The sequence below is a fragment of the Diadema setosum genome, chromosome 13 (genome assembly GCF_964275005.1).
Source record: "Diadema setosum chromosome 13, eeDiaSeto1, whole genome shotgun sequence".
Lineage (NCBI taxonomy): Eukaryota > Metazoa > Echinodermata > Echinoidea > Diadematoida > Diadematidae > Diadema > Diadema setosum.
The window spans coordinates 39,201,785-39,226,672 of record NC_092697.1 but is presented as its reverse complement, the minus strand read 5'-3'; the positions used below and the strand labels follow the sequence as shown (position 1 = coordinate 39,226,672).

At 38.5% G+C, this 24,888-nt stretch overlaps 1 protein-coding gene and 1 long non-coding RNA gene across 5 annotated transcripts in view; one reads left to right on the top strand and one right to left on the bottom strand.

The window, feature by feature from the left end:
• The window catches only part of LOC140236717 (uncharacterized), a 60,898-nt gene that overhangs the window by 11,703 nt on the left and 24,307 nt on the right, over positions 1 to 24,888 (top strand). For 2 of the 4 annotated variants that reach the window (XR_011901786.1, XR_011901787.1), the window contains exons 2-4: positions 2,442 to 2,488; positions 14,376 to 14,479; positions 23,702 to 23,830. This is a non-coding gene — a long non-coding RNA (uncharacterized lncRNA). Of the gene's footprint in view, positions 1 to 2,441; positions 2,489 to 14,375; positions 14,480 to 23,701; positions 23,835 to 24,888 lie in introns of all 4 variants that reach the window. The other 2 variants (XR_011901785.1, XR_011901788.1) reach the window with 1 other exon arrangement.
• LOC140236715 (cholecystokinin receptor type A-like) lies at positions 1,042 to 23,815 on the bottom strand. Its single transcript, XM_072316640.1, has 4 exons — positions 23,730 to 23,815; positions 3,993 to 4,215; positions 2,509 to 2,729; positions 1,042 to 1,434 (listed from the first exon to the last, which is right to left on the bottom strand). The coding sequence occupies exons 1-4, from the start codon at positions 23,805 to 23,807 to the stop codon at positions 1,042 to 1,044; spliced, it is 915 nt and encodes a 304-aa protein (XP_072172741.1). The 5' UTR covers positions 23,808 to 23,815.

Below are 24,888 nucleotides of genomic sequence, written 5' to 3'. Positions count from 1 at the left end.
CAAACCGAGATTATGAAAGAATGTTCTTTCATGTGTGCGTGTTTGTTTGTTTGTTTTGTTTTTTTGTTTTGTTTTGTTTTGTTTTTTTGGCTAAGAGGACACAAAACCGCCATGAATTTCTTTCGCCCTTCTCCATGCATAACATAACACACACGTTGTGGAGAGTGAAAAATGTTACCCTGGTAGCATTGTATGATCCAGTATGGTCCAGTTGTGGACCACATCATACTCTACATACGTAGTTCCTACATCTAGTAGGTTTGAGTTGGAGAGTGAATGGTATCACCTAAGACTTATATTTGGCAGAGTATCCTCTTGACACTGACTTCCCTTAACCTTAGTAAATACTCTTCAAAAAAAAAAAAAAATATATATATATATGAATCGTGATAGATATGAAATTAAACATTTAAATTCCATCTGTAGAGTAGTTTTGTAAAACAACAAAACAAAACAAACACATACACACAAGATCACCTTCGTAGTTTATATCGAGATATTGTAGTGTTGGATGTACACCTTTTATGTACGTCCGTCATAGTATGATAATCGTCCGACATAATAATTTCTGCATGCATATCAGTAACACAAGGAATATTTTGCAGTTTGCCTGAACAGTCCGTGTTAAAAGTTTTTTTTTTGTCTTTTCTTAGCAAAAAGTTGAAAGGCTGTGATTCCAATATTCATTGTCCAATAGTCTTTAAACCTCGTAGAGTGTCCTCTTGCATGTTACGAATCCTTGATTTCCTTGATTATGTGTTTCATTTTGGAAAAGTGATTTTATAATCATTCTTAAACTTTGGTTACATTCTCAGACCAGGGGAATGTATCCATTGATTACTAGTAGCGATAAGGGTCTACAATGTATACTGCAGGTGGCTAAAGGGAACATTCGAATTTTGCATAAAACGCACGGCAAACCGCTCCAGTGTGAATAGCGCGCCGCTGCGGCAGAGAGTAGCGGCAAACCGCTATCGCTGCCGCTGCCGCAAAACCGTTCTAATGTGAACGGCCCTTTACAGCTGTAATGAAATTCAATGTTCAAACATCAGCTTTGGATGAGAGCGCCCTCTGGGGGCTTGTGCGCAGGACGCTCGTTGGAGGAGCATACGAGTAGGAGGTGCGACTAGCACGGGTCCACCTGTAGGAAGGCTGGTGTGCCAGTAAGTCACCCCTCTCTCTCCCACAGTGATAACAATCCCTGATTACCTGCTTAAAACTCTGTCGAAAGTTTTTCGACAGGAAGGCGTAGATGATGGGGTTGACGCAGCTGTTGCATGCTGCCACAAATTGAAACACCAGGTCGAGAATGCCGCTTGTGGTATAGGGAATCCGAGTCTTGTCTATGAACTTAAGTACCAAGGTGTACGTCAAAAGCGGTCCCCAGCTTACTATGAAAAGCGCCACCACAATAGCCAGCATGGTGACCACCCGCTGAATAGAAGGTTTGGAGAAATAAGTCAGTGTTAGAAAAATTCATTTGATAATGCACTTTATGACTTAGGATTAAAATATCAGAATTGTGTTATGCAAGAATATACATTCTCACAGCGCACAGACCCACAGATACTAGTAACCCTATCGACAATAGACACATGCAAGAAAACATGTACAATAGGCTAAAAAAAAAATGCAAAAATAGTAGAGGAAAATTAATGGAGTCGTAGCATAAGTAAGCAGATTAGGATTTAGCCAACAAGATGTATCTCAAATACATCCCAATGTCAAGTCAGAGTCATTTTGAATAATACCTTTCAGCAAACTCTAAAATGATATATTAAAACCAAGGGTATAGTTTGTTTATTTATCAAGAAATCTACAGTGGAAATCATAGATTTTAGATATGATGATATGAAAACAATCAGGAAGCGACTTCCGCGAGTTTAACCGACTTTTTAAACTGGCAAGGCAGGACTCGGGTTAGCACTATGTTCTCTGGGGGCTACTGAATTTGAAATGTTTGTGTCCAGACAAGGAAATGTCGTGGTCCGAAATAATAGGAAATATAAATATTCATTTTGGATTTTAGCTGCCCTACCGGGCTACCGGAAAAAAAAAAGTTTGGTGGCCCGACCTTAATGTTTAGTGGCCCGGGGCCGCCAGGCCACCGGTAATGTTGAGCCCTGGGTTTAAAGGTACATAGATAGGCAAAATACGTCACCAGAATCTGGTTGTGTAAAAAAATTAATGTTATCGTCATGGTCTTATGTTATTGTTTTTCGTTCTCATGTATCTTTGTAATTCTCTTCCTTATATAGGTCTCCTTTTTATCAGAAAAAAAAAAGAATACAGCCCGTGTCTCGTTCAACCCCTCTGAATGTTTTTTATCGTGTGTTTTGTTTTGTTTTGTTGTTGTCGATGTTGTTGTGTTCTTGCTTGCTTGCTTGCTTGCTTGCCTGGGGTTTATTTTACGGCTTGTTCTCTATTTGTTTGTTTTGCAGCTGAAAGGGGAGGGGGATGCCGCGGCACTTTGAGGCACACGAAAGAAGTAAGTAGTGTGTGACAAACCTGTATTTTATCCGTCTCGCCAGTGTTGCGATGTCTTCGTGGAGCGGGCGAGTCATTTATGTCTTCCACTCGAGGGTGCTCTGACCGAAGTGAGTCGGCCTCAGTGGCTCCTTCGTCCAGCGTAACACCGTTGCTTCGGTGGATTTCGGCTCTTCGCATAAATGACGATCCGTCGGACCAGCCTGAAGTGTTCCGGTACCAAACCCTGTACCGCCCTTCGCCTAAAAAAAGGGGGAAAAAAGAAAACAAAAAGAAACCCATTACTTTTTTCGTTTACAACCTGGAGTGGACATGACGTGTCCTTGTGGCTTTTCATGCGTGCTTCATGTCTTTTTTATGTTTAGCTTCACAATGTCTTCAAGAGGCATATTTACCCCCTACACCGAATTGCAGTTTAAAGATAAGCAGTAAGTTATTTTAATCATTTCTTATATTCCACTGCAAAAGAACGACCACTTAAAATCAAAATCGGCGTATCACAATGCAACTTACTATTGCCTACAGATAGGCGGAATGAAACACAAATGATATACGTAAATTGGATGAACGCAGAATTATGAGTACAAAATCTCTGTGAAGCTTGAGAAAATCAGAAAATCCGTTCAATCATTTTGAATTCTTAAAATTTTGGTACCACTATTACTGCATAAGAAGACTAACACAATTTGTGTAGTCACGACAGGACAACGATATACAGAAATTGATATACAAATGATTAAACATAATATTTTTTATTTCAAGCAACAAAAAAAGCACTGTGTTTAGCACTTTAAAAAGGCAGGGGGAAATGATATTGCCTATTTCAGAAACAGGGGGAAGAAACAATGTATAAGCTTACTGTTTTAAAAGGTAGAAAAAATTGTGGAATGCTCTTTATAATATGTTGATGTAGTCTTCGTATCCAGGGATGGTGGAAACTTTCAAACGGATTGCTCGATTTTCGTCATCTTCACAAATGTGTTCTACTATTATATGTGTATTCCCTCGATCCATGTACTGTCAGATTTGGGTTTCATCCCCCTGCTAAAGAGATAATACAGTTTTGGTGGAGCTGAGGATTTGGCTTTTAACTTTTTTGCGAGATACCAAGAAACCACTTATGAAATGGTACAGAGCATGCCATTCTAAGAGGAATTCAAAGTTTATTCGATGAAAATCGGTTTGGAATGGCTGAGACATCCAAAAACAAAGTAAAACAAAGCGATCATAATAAAATGTGGGTCCCACATTTTATTAGTATTGCTCTGTTTTGGGTATCTCAGCCATTTCATAGCCAATTTTCATCAAATAAACGTTGAATTCCTCTTGGAATTACATGCTGTTTCATATTTCATAATAGTTTCTAATTATCTCACCCAAAAATGTTAAAAACCTGAAGTTACGTCTCAACCAAAACTATACAAGGAGAACTTTGAAAAAAAAGAAGGGAAGAGCACATTTGTACAATACAAGTTTGTGGCAACTGCAATCATTTTGAATCTTACCGCGAGAAGAGAAAGGTGACCCATTTGAAGAGCCGATATTGCGCCCTCTTGTGCTACAAAGATGCCAGGCCAACATCATGTATGCGTAGGACACCACGAGGAGTGGTATTAAAAACAGCAAGAGGAATAAATAAGTAGCGTAGACCTTTGCCTCTACATTGTCCGCCCAGACATTGTTACACACATAAACCCGGCTGTCGTAGTACTCGTGCGTGAATTGTTTCTGCAAGGGTAACGAGCGAACATAGAAATCAAGACGTTACGAAATGTTGAACAAAGCGCAAAGAAAATGCCTATAACAACGCGCGATTTCTTCTCCACGGTTATCAAAGTATTTCAATTATTTACATCTGTACGTGTATTGTTATCTCATAAGATCAAACTTGCTTCCCCAGTGTACACACATACCCAGGCGCGCCGGAAGCAGTTTTGGATTGGGGGGGGGGGGGGGCAAATATTGGAGGGGGCTCACGATAGACCATAAACACACACACACACACACACATCTATACATATATATATATATATATATATATATATATATATACATATATACATATATATATATATATATATATATATATATATATATATTATATATATATATATATATATCGTCGGTGTTTTCACGAAGTGGCACGACCGGCCAAAATCGAGTACATTTTTGATTTTAAGATTTTTGCATATTATGATAGTAAATATCGAGATCTGCAACCTGACAAATTTTTGAACCTCAATCTCAAATAATTACGTAATAACAACGACCGTGTCACTTCGTGAAAAATTCGACTGGTCGGTCTACGATTTTCACGAAGTGGCACGATCGCGGGTTGATGGTGCGTATATGCCGGACGTCATCATAAATCATTCATCTGCCAAACGTCCTCGTACGCGCGCGTCTAAAATGGCTGCGCCTAGAGCAACGGAAACCAGACAGATGAAATCGGTAAAGTTACATTTCGCTCTGTATTGACACTTTAATTGTTCGAATTTTTCACTTTCTTGAATGAAGATTTATGAATGAGGAATTAGAATATCAAAACAGCGTAAATGTGTACTCTTGCAGATCACATTGACTTTGTTTGGCGCTGTCCTAGCTTCGTGATCTACGTGTGCAGTCCCACAGCAGGGAAAGTGATTCGAACTAAAGACAAATGAACACGTCTCACATTTACATCGAATCTTAAACGCACTAACTGGTGATATATTGTGAAGTTTTATTGTTGCCTGCATTACGAGCTCAAATATGTAATGCTACGGCCTACTTCTTCCCAGGTGGCAGGTAATTTAACTCGCAGTCTTATCTTACTTGATTAAAGAGTGGTATGTCTGAATCTTCCAGGAATTTAGATCCAGGCATAACTGTTAGGGAGTCTATATCTAGGCCTACAACTTCTAGATCTAATTAAGATAGTTAACTGTGTTACAGTGTTAATAATAGTGTTCCTGTCCAGGTTACTCTAAAAGTGATGTTATTTCACTGACTACCTTTGAATTCTCAATGGAAAAAAAAAGTGATTTTAGAGTTACTTCTGCTAAAAGTCTAGCATTAAATCAGGGAGGTCCTCTTCCCACCTCCCTGTCTAAATTGAGGCGTTATCAACAACAATGAAGAGTTTGATAATGTTGTCGTGAATACCGTACCAGCAAATTTGATTTGGATAGACAACAAACAAACAAACAAAATTGCTGTGCAACGTTTATGCTCGGCACCTGAATTCATAAATTGTTATATCATGCTATATTATGAGCCTAAAAGCCTCAACGTAAATGTAATTGGCTTATATGTGGCAAGTACTGTTGCCTTAGTTTGCGATTTTTCGATTTGTTTGTTTTGATTTTCTACAATCTATGGTTCTTTGAAACACAGAGGGTTTTGTTTTTTTTTGAGGGGGGATGGAGGCTGGGGATTCGGAGCTGGGCAAATTGTAAAATTAAATCGGAGTGATGTTCATAAACGTCAGATTCTGGTAAGTCGTAGAATATAGGTCTGAAAGGGATGGAGGGGGGGGGGCAGTGTGATGTTTTGCAAATCTGTGCATCAATTTTATGATCTTACAGAACTGGTAGTGATGGAGTTTCATGTGACTGACATCTTTCATTCATCTTCCATTACAAACAGATATTGAGGCATTTGTCTGGACAACCCAACAACCTGCAGACTGGAATGAAATAAGTGCTGTCCTTCGATGATGGGCTGCTTTACAGTATTGTACTCCATACCGCATTCCTGTACATTTCTCCTATCATCTCAAGCTTGAACAAGAACCGTAAGTTACATTGCTATCTGTCAAGGATTAGACAGACCAGTGTATAATAGACAGTGCAGGCACACTACTAGTAATGATAATATTACTACATATGTAATATGATTTGCCACATACTGAAATAATTGTTTTGTCTTACTCTTTCTTTAATTACAACTGTATTTGTAGTTTTATGAATGTGAAGCACTGACATAACATGGAATCCAACATTTTGACATCTAATTACCTGTAGTCATGTTGCATTTTGGTATAAAGGCAATGCTGTCCCTCAGTCTGATTTTGATATGGTACAGTATGCATTTCTTCAGTGTCATGTATCTTTTAGGACAGTTGTAACTGTAGTTTTGAGATTGTTAGTTTGATTATTGTTGTGTTTTTATTTTTTCATGGGGGGGGGGGGCAAGGGAGATAAGGAAGAACAGTTATACACTCTGTACTGATATGAGATACCATCAACTTTGCAAAAGTCAATGGCACATACTGTATGACAAATTCTTGGCAGAGACGATGAAAATGAACTGTCTCAGTATACATTTATAGTTTTACTCATGTCAATGTGTTTTTTTTTCTTTGTACACTCAGAAGTCAAATGTCTGAGACATTACTTACATGGAATTGACTATATCCCTGATTTTCACTTGCGATGTCCTGCTTTCTTTATTCTTTACTTTAGTTCTGCTCCTGATTCTAATCTACTATGTGTTCGTCTGGCTTAGCATCCTCTTCTTGCTGCACTCAAAGGTTACATTGTGCACCATGCCAAAGGTGAGCAAGATATAAACAGCAATCCATGCAACGCCTTTTCATGTAGTATTTGGTTTTATTTTGTCATAGACAACTACTAAGAAAATCCAGTGTCAATGGACAATTAGGTGTAATCCTATTACAGTCTTGTTATGCACATTATCACATTGATTTAAACTTTATGATTAAAAAAAAAAATGCATTAGCGCTTTTGAGTAAAACAGTACCAAAGTGTTGATATGAAAGGAACATTATCATATAATTATTTTCTTAGGGAAATCGGTGTAGTTTTACAAATGTGGAAAATTAGTTAAGAAGTATGTTTTGACTGTTGTATCAAATGTCATCATTCCCCTCTGCAATGGAGATGTAATATTGTCTGTGAAAAACAATTGTTCCTCTTTGCATAGGAAGAGAAGCAGATAACAACTGTCTACCGGAGAAAGCCACGAGAAACCCGAAACAGCTACAAATGACTAGGGTGGCTCAGCTGAACATCTGCACTAAAATCCAAGCCATGGGATCATTATGGAAGGAGATAATAGCAATATTTCACCACAATCACAGAGTTGCTCCACACAGCAGCAGCAAACTTTTCACAAGAGTGTGTGCTTTATGAATGGACAGGCAGGTTCTGGCAGAACATTATTTCGATGTTCTTTTTGATTTTCTATTTAATGACTTTGGGTTTGTATGTGTTAAGAAATGGGGGGGGGTTGTGGTGTCATAAAGTAGGACATCATTTTTAATAATGATAATAATAATAATAATGATAATAATGATAATAATCATCCACATCATAATCATAATCACAACAATAAGAATAGTAATAATTATAATAATCAAGTGCTTATATAGCATATGGGAACATTCTGTATTATGCCTTTTGTGCTCAAGGATATAAATGATTGAACAAAAACATTCAATTGCAATTACAATGATACCTTGTTTCATGTTTAGACTGTAATGACAGGTGTTTGCAAGGCAGACTTAGATTTGTCAACACTTGCAATTCTTTTTAAATTCTGGGTAAAATTATTCCATATATGGTAGAGACATTACAAGCAAATGTATGCCATTGCATTTTTATTCAGAATAACAAATAAGTCACTACCTTTTGAACAAAGGTTTCTCCCTGGTGTGTTTCCTATTTAAAGTAGTTCTTTTAAATAGTGTGGATTCAAAAGTTAATATCAACACTTTGATCTGTATATGAATTTTGACTGGAAGCTAGTGCAAGCTTCTTAGAACCGGTGAAATTTTTGTTCATGTTTTTGGAATTTGGACACTACTCTTGCAGCAGAGTTTGTAATAGCTTGTAATCTCTGTATCTGTTTGACTGACAATCCACAAAGTAAGTACTGACAAGATCAACATGTCACATTAAGAAACCATGAACTGAATGTACTGCTGTGCATTTATCAGTAAAGTCTCAAATTTTCCAAATATTGTATGTGACAGAATCAAGGAGACATTAAGGGACATTTGTCTCACCTCCCTGATCCTACATACTGTATCTCACACTGTCACCTTATTCACTGACATTACTCTTGATAACCATCAATCCATGCTTCTCTTCATACAGCTTTGTCACAATGATGCCATCTTCAATTTCCACTGTATTATGCTTCCCCTCTCTGACTTTAAACAGTGCTTTTCACAACAAAACCATACCAATGTTAAATACCATATAGATGTCTCTTCTTTTACTTTGTTATGAACCAGCTCTCCCATCAAACTATTCATTTTGTCTCCCTTAGCCCAGCCATCATTAGGCCAAACCCATAAACAATTTTCAGTATTTTTGAATTATGCCTACCCCAGAACCTGTGACAACCACAGCAGATGTAAACTAAAGTCAGGACCAAGTCAAGTCAAGTTGTGCAAGTTAGAAAGGTATTAGTAGACTGCAAGAGGGAAATAAGCAATTGGATTCTTACATTTCCTCTGCTTTCTCTCTCTCTGCAACTCAAAAATGACTAATAAACGTTGACAGACAATGTTTTCTTGGATGATAGATGTACTGCAGCACACAGCCATATTATTGCAGTCTGTGCCCAAATGAGAAATTATGGCCCAGACATCATTATCTATGTCTTTTTATATTGTATATTGTTGTGGATTTTATTTTTGAAACAATAATGAGTAAATGCACATCTGATAGTCACTTCTTACTGAGCTTAGATAAGGAACTTTGTATATGGTATCCTCTAGCAGTGAGAAAAAAGAAAGGGAAACATGAGGATTTTTATATGTTGCAAAATAACAAGGTATGGTAATAAATTGAATTTCAGGCACATACTGTGCATAATGAGTGCTTACAAACTTTTACAAAATTAGGGAAGATCAAGACTGTTTGCAGAAGATTTATGATACACTTTGTGAACTGTCACAGCAATTTAAACAGCAATTAGTTCAGTCACTGTCTACAAGATTGTATAGCCTTTAATATGAAGAAGGTTATCCATACCAAATCAGCTAGTGTCTTTGTAATTATGTACTTGTATTCATATCATCAAATTCTAGATTGATTATAAAGTTAATGTTTGGTAAACAGCATTTGACCAGGTTGAAGTTAGGTGATGGGATATGGAAGGAGGTGGAACGTTTTGATTATCATTGTGTAAGATTTTTGAGCTTTAAAGGCAAAAGACAGTCTAGTCTCATACATCTGACTAACATTTTTGAATCTGAAAAAAAAAAAAAAAAATATTGTAGTACCCTGAATGCCATAAAATGTAGATATCATCATGGTGGGTGATACATACAGAGCTTGGTATAAATGTTAGAACATAACAGAAACCTTTGTTACATCTGAACAATAAATGAAAGGTAATGTACTGGTACCTTAACTTCATTCAAGTTGGAATCTGTATTATATGAGTAGTATGATCCATGTTAGTTTATTGAAAAGCAATGATTAAAACTCGTGTACACACGTAGTAATAAATCTATGAATGAGAAAAGATACCCAAATAAAGCTCATTTAGTTTTTATGTAATTTAAAAGTTTGTAAGGTGTCACGTGTAGGAAAAAAAAAATAGAGAGAGAGATTGTGTATTTGTTTGTGTGTATGTGTGTGTTTGCGTGTGTGTGAGGGAGAGAGAGAGAGAGAAAGAAAGCGAAAGAAATTGTGGAAAAGAGAGTGATATTACCAGCGCAGAATAATTTTCTTTACAAGAATTACTCTTTCACAAAGCAACAGAGCAAACTTATTACATTTCATATTCGAAAACACCATGCTTCGTGGTTATAACACGAGAAGCAGTAATGCTCCGAGGAAGAGTGAATCTTGAAATTATGATCCGAATAATGTACATAAAGACCGATGCAATGAGTTGAGAGCGATGGTCAATGTGTATATATGAAGAACAACTCAAAATAATGCCTTTCTGAGAATGGAGAGAGATTTAGAAGGGGGAAAGAAAAACAAAGTATCAAACAAAATTTTGATACCCAATTCATATCACTAGTATAAAGGAGCATCGCTAATGCGCGCGCTCGATTATGTGCGCGCGCGGCTATGAGAAATGATGAAGATAACCTAACGCGCAGCGCGTGCGCGCCGAAGGTGTCACTTCGTGAAAAATGAAATCCGCACCATGCCGAAGAATCAAAGCGGCACGGCTGACGGTGCCGGTTCACGGTGCCGGTTCGTGAAAATATTGGAAGCGTTGTTTACGTGTTTTTGTGTTTTCACGAACCGGCACGACGGACTTTGCCCAATATTTCAACGAAACTTTTGTTTTTCACGATGAACCAAGAACATGAAACACACAAACAACTCCTTATCTGTCGTGCAGTGTGATATTTAGGTAACTGGACGTGAAATATAGGCGCAATCATGGATTTTGCAAAGGCAAAAACTTCAAACGCGATTATCTCGAAACTTACTTTCGCGGCTCCGGGGCCGGCTGTGCCGGTTCGTGAAAACACCAGCGATATATATATATATATATACATATTATATATATATATATATATATATATATATATATATACATATATACATATATACATATATGCGTGGTGTGTGTGTGTGTGTATATATATATATATATATATATATATATATGTAAAGTGGCGTACGGTGGGTCGAAACATTGGGGGTGGGCACCTTGTGGAAAAGTAATTTTGACGGTGTGTATGCATGTGCGTGTGTGCGTGCGCAATAATGGGACAACAATACATTACGGAATGTGATACATTCAACAACGCAGTCATTGAGCAACATTGTAAGTTTTCCTTACATGGATTATGGAATGACGGTGTGAAACGACAAATTATATACTGTCAGCAACATCAGGAGAATTGCATAACAATAAAATGCGAGCGAGCGGAGCGAGAGAGCTTGAAAATTTTGACATTTTACAGTCCCAAAACTGCCGTTTGTAGCTGTATCTTTCGCTTTGGAAATTAAGGGGGGGGGGGCGTCGGGCGCAACTGCTGGCAATTACTGGCGGCAACATTAGGAGAATGGCATAACCATTCAATGCGAGCGAGCGAAGCGAGCGAGCTTGAAAATTTTGACGTTCTACAGTCCAAAAACTGGCGTTTGTAGCTATATCTTTCGCTTTGGAAATTAATGGGGGCGCATCGGGCGCAACTGCTGGCAATTACTGGCAGCAACATTAGGAGAATGGCATAACCATTCAATGCGAGCGAGCGAAGCGAGCGAGCTTGAAATTTTTTACATTCTACAGTCCCGAAACTGGCGTTTGTAGCTATATCTTTCGCTTTGGAAATTAATGGGGGCGCATCGGGCGCAACTGCTGGCAATTACTGGCAGCAACGTTAGGAAAATGGCATAACGAATAAATTTGACGATTAATTTTGACATTTTACAGTCCCCAAACTGCCGTTTGTAGCTATATATATATTTTTTTTAGCGTTGGAAATTAAGGGAGGGGGGGGGGGGCGGCCCAGGCGCAACTGCTGGCAATTACTGGCAGCAACATTAGGAGAATGGCATAGCGATTACAGAATGCGAGCGAGCGGAGAGAGCGAGCTTGGAAATTTTGACATTTTACAGTCCAAAAACTGCCGTTTGTAGCTATGTTTGTTTTTTTTTGCGTTTATTCATTTATATACATATCTATCTTATTTTATCTATTTATATTTATTTGTTTATTTATTTTTTTTTTTTTTTTTTTTTTTGGGGGGGGGGCTTCTTTTTTTTTTGTGGGGGGGGGGGGGCAAAAAAGCGTTTTGCCCCCCCCCCCCACTTTTTTTGGATTGGGGGCGGCCGCCCCCCCCCCCCCCCCCCCCTCCCCCCACTTCCGGCGCCTATGCACATACCCACACGCACGTGCACACACAATTATGTACAATATGTCAACAAAACAGTTGATAGAAGGCATAATACACACATCCGTTGTCGAGATGATAGGGAGTTTTCGCTACACGACGGAAGGCCGAGAATACGCGGAAGCAATCAGCAGTGACAGTCCGCGTACCCGGATTCCCGTCCCCATATCTAAGCAGTTTCGCTTTCCTGTACAGGACGGAGGCGTGGGGACAGATCGGTGATTGGCTGGCTGGCTGGCTGGCTAGCTCACTCGTGCCCAGCATCGGGACCGAACGCTATTTTGGCCGAGTACCGTACTCGTTTTCCACAGGACAGAAGCAAATTTTACACACGGCACGCTCAACTCCCGGTCGTGTCGTGCTTGCGAAAACTCCCTAATTTGAATTGCAATACGGAGTGAAAATCTTGAATAAAGCTAACGGAACCATCACACCTCGCTTATCTAGATTAGAAGATATCCATGAAAATTATTCTTATCGCTGGAGTTGACATCTTGGTTATGAAAAAAAAAATCGTAGGGAAACCAGAAATGTAAAGGTTTGAAGTTTAAAGTTTGAAGTTTGAAGTTTAGGAGTTCAAAGTTTTATTTTCTCATATCACCAGAACAAAGGCATCGAAGAAAACATCAATACAGAATGAGAAAATAAACAATAGCAACGATCGACACTGACACGGAACAAGAATCATACATTAATTTTGCAATATTTACAATGTTTAAAGTCTGTACAATATTTTATTATGGAATTCATTAAAGGGGTGGTATAGTTTCATATGAGACATGGATTCAGGTTTCTAACATTTTAGATGAGATAATGAGAAACCTCTTATAGAATGCACAGGGGCACATAATTCCAAGAGGAAATCAACGTTTATTTAATGAAAATTGGTTTTGAAATGGCCGAGATATCTAAAACAAAAATATATGCATAGAAAGTGGGACCCACCTTTCATTCGGATCACTTTATTTTACTTTCTTTTTGGATATCTCAGCCATTTCAAAACAGATCTTCGTCGAATAATCTTTGAATTCCTTTTAGAGTGATATGCTCTTTAACACATTTCCATAGGTGGTTTCGAAATATCTCGCAAAAAGTTAGAAGCTCAAAGGGATGGTATAGTATTGGTGGGATGAGACATGGGCTTTTCACTTTTTTGCCGAGAGATATCGAGAAACCACTCTTGTGCAATAGTACAGACCATACCATTCTAAGAGAAATTCAAAGTCTATTAGATGAAAATCCGTTTTGGAATGGCTGAGACATCCAAAAGAAAGTAAAACAAAGCGATCGTATTAAAAGGTAGGTACCATCTTTTATTACGATCGCTTTGTTTTGGATATGTCAGCCATTTCATAACCAATTTTCATCAAATAAACATTGAATTCCTCTGCAATATATTGCATGTTCTTTCATATTTCATAAAAGCTTTTTCATTATCTCACCACAAAATGTTAGAAATCTGTAGTTCGGTCTCAACCAAATCTATACGATCCCTTCAATCCTCATCACCAATACTAAACTGTCACTTTAACATTAGAAGTACAATATTTTCTTGTAAAATCAAAAATATCATTCCAACTCTAAGTCCGTTCCTGTTTTCTATTAAGCATTTGGAAAATACAGAACGTATCATAGCTATAAAAAAGAATCGTCTAGATTTTCATGTGAGTAAATGGCAAGCTCTTATACCATAGTTTTCTATGTTATTTTTTCTACAATAAACTATTCATTATTACGCATGTATTTGGTATATGAAGCAGCATGTGAATTGGGAAAATAAAGTTGGAAAGAAAAATAAGCTGACGATGTATACATGGGGTGGTTATGAAAACGAACATTCACGAGTCTCGCGTAGGCAATCTATGTAAATATGATGTAAATAATTTGTGGACTTTTCATAAGTTAATGAATCTACAATTCAAATGTTGGTTTGGATGTATCTCTAATTATATGTCTTGGAGGTGGAGCTTCATTCTTTCTCTCGAGAATTTTGCCAAATTCATTAGTTCCTTATGATTTTAGAATAGTCTAAATACCCATTTATTTCTATATGTCTCCATTTTAGGGCATTCAAAGAAAAGTGAAATTCGTCACCAGTGCGGTTTTGGTGGTGTAGATAGCATGTTCTGATCTGACGTTCTGTGGCGTTATATCTACCCGTGACTACAGGTAATCGATGATATGCATATCGAAACTTTTCAAGGGCAATTCTATAATATGAATGTGGAAGTTTGATCAGGTACGGATCCAGGTATAAAATGTCTTTAAAAATCTATAGTTGATTCATTTCATGCTGTCATAGATTTTGCTGCCCAAGTTTTGGGCATTGTATCGATCAATTTCAATTAAGGGGCTGGCTTGAGCTATGAAATGCACATTGGCCCATACTCCTCCCAGGACATTTATTTCGTTTATTGTATTTTGGATGTAACGTGACCATGGAGAGCAGTAATCCTTCTAATTATGTAGTAACATTAAAATTAATTATTACACACAATGGTTTTGATAATTTTGTGTTTTTTCAACTAATAGTTCCAAAACCAAAAGCTCAGCGGTTTTTGTTGTTGTTGTTGTTCTACACATGACATTTCGAATCTTCCGAGTTCTCAAAGTGCCATAGAGTTCATTGTATTTCTTTCTAATCATAATATTTGCTTACAATATTAAGCATGCAATGATTAAATTTGTGCTAGCTTTTCGAAACCCCAAACTTCCAATTCATATGTAGGAATAGGTATAATAAGTCTACCAAAGATATCTTGTTGAATATCTAAGGACAGCCTAATTTCCCAGATTTTTTTTTTTTTTTATCAATAAGCTATACATGGTTCCCTTATCTTGAAAAATTTGTTTGCTTTGTGCTTTCTTGAAACTATTGTTGTACTTGAATACTACTCCCAGATCACAGTAGGCATGTAGGCCGTGGGCCGAACGACGAAAAGACGCTTAGTTTTGATTTTCATATGCATGTTTACGTGAAATTGTTCCCATACATTAAACATAGGAGAGATATGCATAAATTAAGAAAAGACTTGTTTCCACGTTCAAGTATGCAAGTAAACAAAATACGTATGTTTTAAAGCTATTTCTTTACACGCCTTCGAGTAATCGTACGAGCCAAATCCCTGCATTATACAGTTTAGATGATACACTCGCAGGCGATGTATAGAGTACGTTACGGTACATACAGATAACGTACCACGCGACAGCGAGGCGATCCACAACGCGAATATTTCGCGTACCTTCCCGAGAGAGTCCAAATACTTCCTTTATATTCCACAATATCCTCAAATACAGTCGACAGATTTGAAGAAATACGTCGTGTTTGGCAGGATTAAGCCGCTCGTAGAGCTGTGCGTTGCCAATTTAGCTGTATGTATAGATCATGTGGAGCGTGACCGCGTACATGCGCTACTAGTGCACGAAGTACACTAGTAATCACAAAGATTTTGTATCGTTTTTGCACACTAAAAAAAACAAAAAAAAAATCAAATGGACCAGATCGTCAATCAATAAGACCATTGATATCAGACTATTTCACTTTGTCTTCCTTGCAAGTTGAATTAAAGTCTCAAGTGTAATTTGCCTCATGACATATACTTCATGCATGGAATTATGTTCAATAACGTATACCGCCCCCCCCCCCCATAAAAAAAGAATACAATCGGAATTTCTACAGCATAACTTTAAAAATAATGAATCAAATAAAGAACAATTTCAGGGAATGAAGCTATAACTTATTACCTACCTCTTGCAGAAAACCTCTTCCCATTTGCCTTAGTGGTCACAGAGAAAGAGGGTTTTTGTAAAGCATTTTACCAGTCCCTTCCCTCCAAGTATATGTAAGGAGACGTGTTCTCTATCGTGTTCACGCCTTGCAAGGACGAACTTGTTCATTGTGTTCGCTTTTGAAAAGTGATTGCTCGTTTGTTTTTGTCTTTTTTTTTTGTTTTTCATTTTGAATAAGGAAATGGAGCATGAATTACACCAAAAAGGCGCAGATTCTTGAGATTTGAAGTCGGAAGTATGCACACCTGTGCACTTTCGGCCATGTGAAACATGGCATGACAGACTATTCGTGTCCCTTGCAGCTTTGACTTCGTCATGGGTTCTTGCCTCGGGTTCGTCAATGTTCCTCGGAGGCAAAAATCGCATGGAATACATGGTACATAATACTAGTATGTATGCACCGTAACGCACTGTATATTCTTCCACCTCCCTGGTATTTCAAGGACTGAGTATAATGTGTGTGTGTGTGTTTATACACGTATACGAAGGTGTGGAGAAATAGCTTTCAGATAACAGTACTTTGTTGACTTGCAAGACTTGAACATGGGAACTAGTCATTTCTTAATTGATGTATTTCTTTGGCATTTTTAATGTATGGGAACAATATCAAGTGAATAATATGTCAACGCATCTGAACGAAAAAGAGGCTCGGCTCACGGCCTAGAAGTATAGTCATCTCCAACTTCCAAGATATTTTCGTCGAACACGAAAGTGAAATGTTTATGTTTATGTTCTTTTCGAAAAAAGAAATAAAGTTTGAATTGAATTGAATTGAAATTTATATTTCCTAACTTTCCTTCTGAGAAAATGATTATTTTACTCTTAGCAACGCTTACTTTGAGGGACCAAGTCTTACAATATTCACTGACTGCATTCGGTGCTAATTGCAACTCTTTCTCACTTCTTGCCAGTATTATGACAGTGACAATTATTATATCAATGAAAAAAGCTTTAAAGTTTGGTCGATGCCTTCGTCGAACATTGATTCTCTCAAGTTTTGGGGCAGTGGATCAACGCCGCTAAATCGTTCTTTTATTATCATTTCAAAATCATTCGGATAGAATTAAGGCAAAACGGAGAGGAGATAATTCTCACCCTGCCAAATACCAACATTGAATTGAAAAACTCGGATATTTCATTGTTATTAGCGACACATGATGTCAAGTTCGTGCATACATATTATGAAATACACGGAAAACTTTACCTTGAATCTCTTTTTTGGATAAGTTTATAGCAAAGAGAGGTCCTATTAATTGAATCATTAATGCCTTTATATAATCCATAAAGGCGCAGTATTTTTTGTGACAAGTACTCTCCAAAATATGAAAATGTGCTAAAAGTGAGAATGTTCACTCTTGCAGGAATTAAAGACGCCCGGTCGTCGTGAGAAAAAGCTCGCGATGGTAATTCTGAATCGTGCTTACGCCGCGCATTCCGTGCAAAATTCCTGTGTGTCATTGAGAGATCGAGTATCACGTAGGAACTAGACCGGTTCCGAATACACGACAGCGGCCGAAGTTGCTCTCTCCTAAGCCGAACGCACGTAATGACGGCTGTTGCGACACGGATTGTCGCCCCTACACGGATTGTCGCCTCCGGCTCGGGGCGACAATCCGTGACGGGCGTTGGCGGCACGGATTGTCGCCCCCTACACGGATTGTCGCCCGCCCTCGAAGCACATTTTGCTGGGTAATATCGTTCTGGACATAATCATTGAAATCCTAACACATAACTTACATGGCTACATCCATGCAAACATGCCATGTAAAAAGTCATGGTGAGGTTTCAAGGAAGTGTGTATGTGCGCGTGCACATGATAATTTAGTGTCCGTTTGTGCGTGTGTGTGTGTGTGTGTGTGTGTGATGGAAGAATGTGTTTATTATGTCATTTTTTTCGTATGTGTTTTTTAGCTGCGCGTGGGGAGGGATACCTAGTAAGCTGTTGTTGGGATAAACGTTGATATTGATTTCATCAGCAGCTTTGAATTTGATGAGTTTGTTCGGCAGATTTGTATAATTATGAATTCGGAGTGGAGCTTGCGTGCGGGCAGATGCTGCTTTTCTGCATACGGTCCATTATGTCTTATTTATCAACATTGGGAAATCGTTTCATCAGGAAGGAATGTGGTATCGGTTCGGGTGTGCGTCGGTATGTGGGAAGGGGGTTACATTTCGTTATTGCAAAAGTTTGTTACTCTGAAGGCTCATTCGTCCGAAGGCTCATTCGTCCGAAGGCTCATTATTCCGAAGGTTCGTTATTCCGAATGTCATTTTTGGATCACCGAACCTCTAGGTATAGGGAATTGTGTGTTTCGGATATTAAAATGAAGCCTCGGAAAAAACGAAACTTCGGAATAACGGAAGCTTCGTGTGTGTGTGTGTGTGTGTGCGTGTGTGTGTGTGTGTGTGTGTGTGTGTGTATGTATTTGGGTTGGTGAATGTCGGTGTGGGATGATTTAGGTTTTGTTTAATCAGGGGTTGGTGGGTTGGGGATTGGATTTGAAGAAGGATAGTTATAAATGGTATGACAGATGTTGGTAGGATTTAATATTTAGGATAGATGTAGGCCCTAGATTTGTTTCGGATGGGGAGGGGAGGGGGTGGTCGGGTTTTTTATGACTGATTTCATTCTAGATTCGTGTAATGTATTTGTGTGTTTTTTTATGTATATGCCCTTGTAAGTAAGAAGGTGTTACATGATCCAAACCAATGTATTCAAGGAATATAGGTTTGGTAGGGCCCTACATGTCAAAACTTTCTCGTGAAGAAATTGTTAGTAGGGTTGGTCTATAATCGAGTTATCTATGTTGAAGTGAGATTATTTGTGGTATAAATTGACAAATTGATTTGTTTCTGTTTCGAATTGCCATTTGTAACTTTTTTTTTCATGTTACACCCAGAATGAGTCGATTTATGAATGATTTGAATGAAATCAATGAATATCAAGGAAAAAAGTGTTGAGTTGGTTTATTTGCATTATGAGGATTTGTTTGAGTGTTTGTTGGTGTTTCTTTCTATTACGTATGTATTAGCGGTGTGCAATGGCAGTTCGTTTGTGCTAAAATCAACTAACGATTGACACTTTTTTTACGGCGTGTGGAAATTATTCGCTCATGCATAAAGCATGCCAAACCTATTCTGGGACAAAGAATAGTGGTATGGACGTTCTAGTTTATAAGACTGATGGAAGAAAATGACTGCAGTGAAAAATGAACAAAGACAAATTACATTTGGGGAGGGTACCTCCCTCGTATGTATTTTCTCTCGGTCTCTCTCTCGCCTAGCCTGCCTCACCGCTGATATTGGTTCACACACCCATACTATTTTTAGATCAACGCTGGTGTGATTTTTTTAAACACGTGCTCATACACTCTGAAGGCGTTTGTATTGCCACAGTAGCGCCGCTATATTCCACATACACACGTAAGCATACAGGCACACGTATACACACAGACAAACAAACCACTACCACTATGACCACCACACATGCACAGTTTCTACATATTGTATTATTATACTCCAAACACACACACATACACACATTTACACACACACACACACACACGCACACACACAACAAATCATACACATCACATATCATGCAGCTCACAATACACACACACACACACACGCACACACACGCACACACACACACACACACACACACATACGCATAACTTACCAGTCATACCCATCCCACCAAAGCTTAACACCGGAGGAACCACCCCGAGCCCGGGGCGACAATCTGTGACGGGGCGACAATCCGTGTCGCAACAATTTTTTTGCCAACACGGATTGTCGCCTTCGAGGTCAAAAACTGGGAACTGCACAAGCGTCACGGATTGTCGCCAGGCGACAATCCGTGACGCTTGTGCAGTTCCCAGTCGCCAGGCGACAATCCGTGTAGGGGGCGACAATCCGTGTAGGGGCGACAATCCGTGTCGCAACAGACGGCATTCTAAATCGTTCGGCTTACAGTTTTGGAGCGAGCATTCGGGATCTCTCTCTTGCTCATATCTCAGCGAACGAGTACGCGCGCGCCTATGCGTACGCTGGCCTGGCCGCACTGATGGATTGCATGCCTAATGCTTATGCGAGATCGAATAGAGTACGAGTAGCAAGGAATTATGTATGTTGACTGTATGTAGGCCCTACTACATATACTTCGTAACATCACAGTAATTCGCGATCGAAATATTCTAGGTCTAGTGACTGTAGAACATTTTAATGAATCAATAAGTTTAGACTATAGCCTATACTACAGCCTAGGTCTACTTACTGAAGTTGACACAGCTGGTTGACCTATTGGTACGGGGTCGCCGTTTATATTACCACATCTTGCAGTGCAGCACTGCTTCGCTGTGCAGCTCTGCCCCCGCTCTTGCAGGGACAGCAATTTCGCCCCGTCTTATACCAGCACGAACCAGAGCATTTGCAGCTTGTGGGATCTACCGCTTCAATGTCAGCAATAGACAAATCTGCGAATGATATGTCCTCTAGATCCATCTGAGGCCGTAACCGTAGGCCCTTAGGCATGATATTCTTCATCGTCGCAAAAATGAAACGGAACACAATTACAAATTGTCAAATTATTACGACGATCGAGTCGCCATACGCAGACGGTATTAACTGTGCATATCGGCGCTGATCTAGCGACTTACGGCACTAGCTCGCGAAATGTATACGAGTCGATGAGCAGCACACGCAAAACCGAACAATCACATCCGACTTGTGCCGAAGACTTGTCTCCTCGGCCTCTGTGAAGGAACATTTCGCTGATCCTCAAAATACTTTTGACAAGACATAGTTTCGTACTCGCGCGAACTGTGTTGCAGCATCAGCAAACAGAGATTTATCCCCATTGAAATCGACGACCGGCCGTCTTTAATAACAGAAAGGAGTGTTTAGAGTGAAATTGGAGTAACTATTGGGTGAAAATGTTAACCTTCACTATAAATTTTGGAGTGACCTCAGGGATCACTCGAAGGTTTTTTAGTGATTTATCCCTCGTGATTTTTTAAGTTTCAGCTCGGAATGAATCATGGTCTTCTGAGTGAGATTGTACATTTTCAAGACTAGTTCCGGCGCTATTGATATCAAAGTATAAACGTATTGAATTATATTGTATCAGCAAATGTATCGAATTCAATTCTTTCACAAGATGAAATGACTCCCTTGAAATTAAAGAATAGTACTTAATAGTTTAAGTTTGCAAAGGTAGAATTGCCTGAAAGGTTGCCATATACGCGACCATTTATGATATACGTTAAACGTTTTGCATAAGTCAATAAGATTCGTTCCGTTTTTGTTTGGTTTTTTTTTTGTGAACACATTATCATTGTTATGTCTAACAAGAAGCAAGAAGGTGGAAACGAATGATTTAAGGAAAGTGATAACACAAAGTTTATCCAACATGCACTGAGAGAAGAGATCGACCTCTTAATGTGTTTTCACTGGAGGCTAACCGAACAACTACGGTTGGCGGTATAAAGAAGAAGGGAGGAATTCACTAAGAAAGTGAGCAAAATTAGAAGAACAGACAGATTTGGAGAGGAAGATGAATATTCAGAAGTATTGAACATTTCGCCAGGGCATCAGTGAAAGAGGAATTCACGATGGCATTTATCTCACACAATCGACGTACTATCACACTTACCTTGGTTTCACTTAACATCGCTTCATTTTCTCTTGTCACAAATGGAATCTGATTGGCTAATATAGGCCAAGTATTATGATTATATCCTAAGGCTCTGATTCAGAATTCGATTTATTATATTGAAATTAAAGTAAAGACTTTCGTAAGTTTCCCACTACGCTGAGCGCCTGAAGAAGTGAACTTCCACGAGGCCCACCTGCGACCGTAGGACAAGATTACATTAACCGAGCTTGAGATTTGAGCTGTGGCTGTGGAAAAAAGCTGCCTCATTCTTGAACATATCTCCACCATCGACTGATCCAAACCGCATGCCTCTCAGAATTATATTTACGGTTGAATTCAAGCAGGCTGACATTTGCTGCTGTTTCAAAAGTGTTGATGACATTTTGGGGTACACAGGGTCATAGTCACGTTAGTAAGGTGGTTATTTACCTTGCTCACAGGTTGAGTGATTTGCTGCTAGTAAAGCTTCATCATTCCCATTATACTGAATTCGCTCTCTATGGTGATATTTAGTGTTGTTCCTAGCCAGACTCTCATAGGATACTTTCAACAGCTGCTGCTTTTTACCATTTTATTTGATCTAATACGTGTTGCGCTTAATCTGTATGTTTCTCTTATATAGTTAGCCAGATGAGGATTTCTAAGCATTTTTATTTCGAATCACATCTTAAACTGACTCTCTTTTCAAACTGTAAAAAAAGGCGTCTTACGACAAGGCTAACCCATGGAGTATACACAGAGTCTGAAAGGAAATTGTCACCAGTAAAACATGGGTTTGATCTGCACCGTTCCTATGTCAAGTGTGTTGCGGTGAATATACGAATACATCAAATTTTAATGTAGCATACATATTTTGCTATCAGATCCCTCATGTGAAATGTTCGTCTGGTAGGAACAGACATAGATAACCTAGATTGGTGAATGGATCTAACATCCATCATCCTCAAAAAGCGGGTCACTCTTATGAAAACGGCAGCAGAGGGAAGGGGGAACAAAACTGTTTCTAAGAAAAATGAAAGAAATCTAACAAATATATTGAAAGTGCAATTGTAGGTTAAGTTCGTAAAGAGGTGTCTAGTATACTAGCAGTACTAGCCTTGTATACTAGCCTTGTTCCATTAATGGACTCGGTCAATTGTCTCATGTGGAAGATACATTCGGAGTAACTGCCATCACACTGTTTCGCTCTCATATAGCATAATGTGCCCAATGGTCGTTTGGAGTTACCAATACAATTTGTCACTTCCATCTGTATTCATGTCTTTTATCTTAAATTTTCATACCACAATCATTCAGCATACTTGAGACTTTTTTTTGTTGCAAACATCAATCTGTTCGTTAGTAACAAGTTTGAGGTCTTTTCTGCGTCCTTAACGGTTTGATATATTGTTTGTTTGTTTGTTTGTTTGTTTTCTGATGGTCTCTTCTATTTTCTGATAACCTATTGATGACATGTGATTATACCGAATTCCGGTGAACTCTCATAATTATTTCTCTGTATCTTATATTACAAATCTTTGATAAGCATGTTCGCAGTCTCAGTTTCTGCATCGGTAGTTTCTTTATTTTTAATAATATTGTTTCATTTTCATTTAATTATGTATTTTTTATGATAGTTTTAACTAATTTTAATCGATGTATATTTTGCGTCTCTATTCCAGACCCCATGGAGGGATTGCTTTGTCTTGCTCACAGAGTGACTATGATATGATTTCCAATTGTTATTATCATTGTTATTAACGTCATTATTGATTTATTTTTCCCATTTTTACTATTGATATTATTATCATTATGATTAGATTACGATGATTATCATTATTATTATTGCTGTTATTATCATCATCATCACCATTAAAATCAGTATTTTAATTGTAATCATTATTATGATGACGACGAGAGAATACTAAATATATATTACTAAAACCATGAATTGAATCCCATAGATATAAGAAAAGTCAGGCAGCCACCTACCTTGCTGAATATTGCTGGGATTGACACAGTGAAGGAAAGCAGCCAGAGCCCAGCCACTACACGCTTTGCTCGGCCCATTGTCACAAAGGACTTGGCTTGCAGTGGGTAAAGTACCACGTAGTATCTGTAGGAGAAACAACATAATATAGAGTTTAACGTGTTTTTGTTTTGTTTTTTGCATTTCATTTTTTTCCTGTATATTTTTGGGTCTAACTGAGTGACTGTATAAAGGTTTCAAAGGTTACATGTGTGTGTAGTAGTTGGGTGAGTGTGTGTGTATGTGTATGTGTTGTCTTTATCTCCTTTCATTATCATTTTTCTTTCAATCTTCAGTTGTCTTCCTCTCCATGTGCATCAACTTTACCGTTGTGCACTCTACTTTCACCCACGTACACACAAACACACAATGCTATCCACAAAAGCATCTTGGAGTTTTCGATTTTACCTTCCCTAGTAAGACCACAGTCATATTCCTGACGGCGATGTACAGGGCACAAATAGTTTGTTAGTGATAAAGACTATAGGGCCTAGGGATTAGCAGTTTATACTATCATTACTATTCAACTAGTAATGCAACTGGATTGGTGCCTATTCCACAATGTGGCGAAGACCATCCTCATTGCAAAAATGTCGGCATTACAAGCTTCCGTCCTTCTCAGAAAGGGCTTTGAAAGTTGGTGAATCAGGACACACACATACACACACACACACACACACACGCTCAAATCCTTTGCCTTGACCTCTAAAAAAAGTCAACTCTGAGTGTCAAGCATCTACCAAATCTAGTAGCAATTAGGATTTTGCCTCCTTCGAATCTGACGTCAATGCTTGGAAATAAAATGCACAGTGTGAGGATAGACTGAAGTCACCAACCTGACAGCATAAATGAAGACAGTGAAATCTACCAGTCTAGCAGTGTTAGTATCAAATTCCACAACGATCTATTTGTGTCGGCATCTCTGGGATTGTTTGAGGCAAAGCGTCGGTAATAATGCGTATCGATCTGAATGGATCAAAACCCTTTTACTCTGAACATTGGATTAGAGTCGTTACCGAGCAAAAGGGCAAATTCTTCTGAAGATAGTGCCATGAAGTAACAACTAAAAGATTAATACACCACCAATACTTGGATGAGTTACACAAAATAGATTCAGATTTT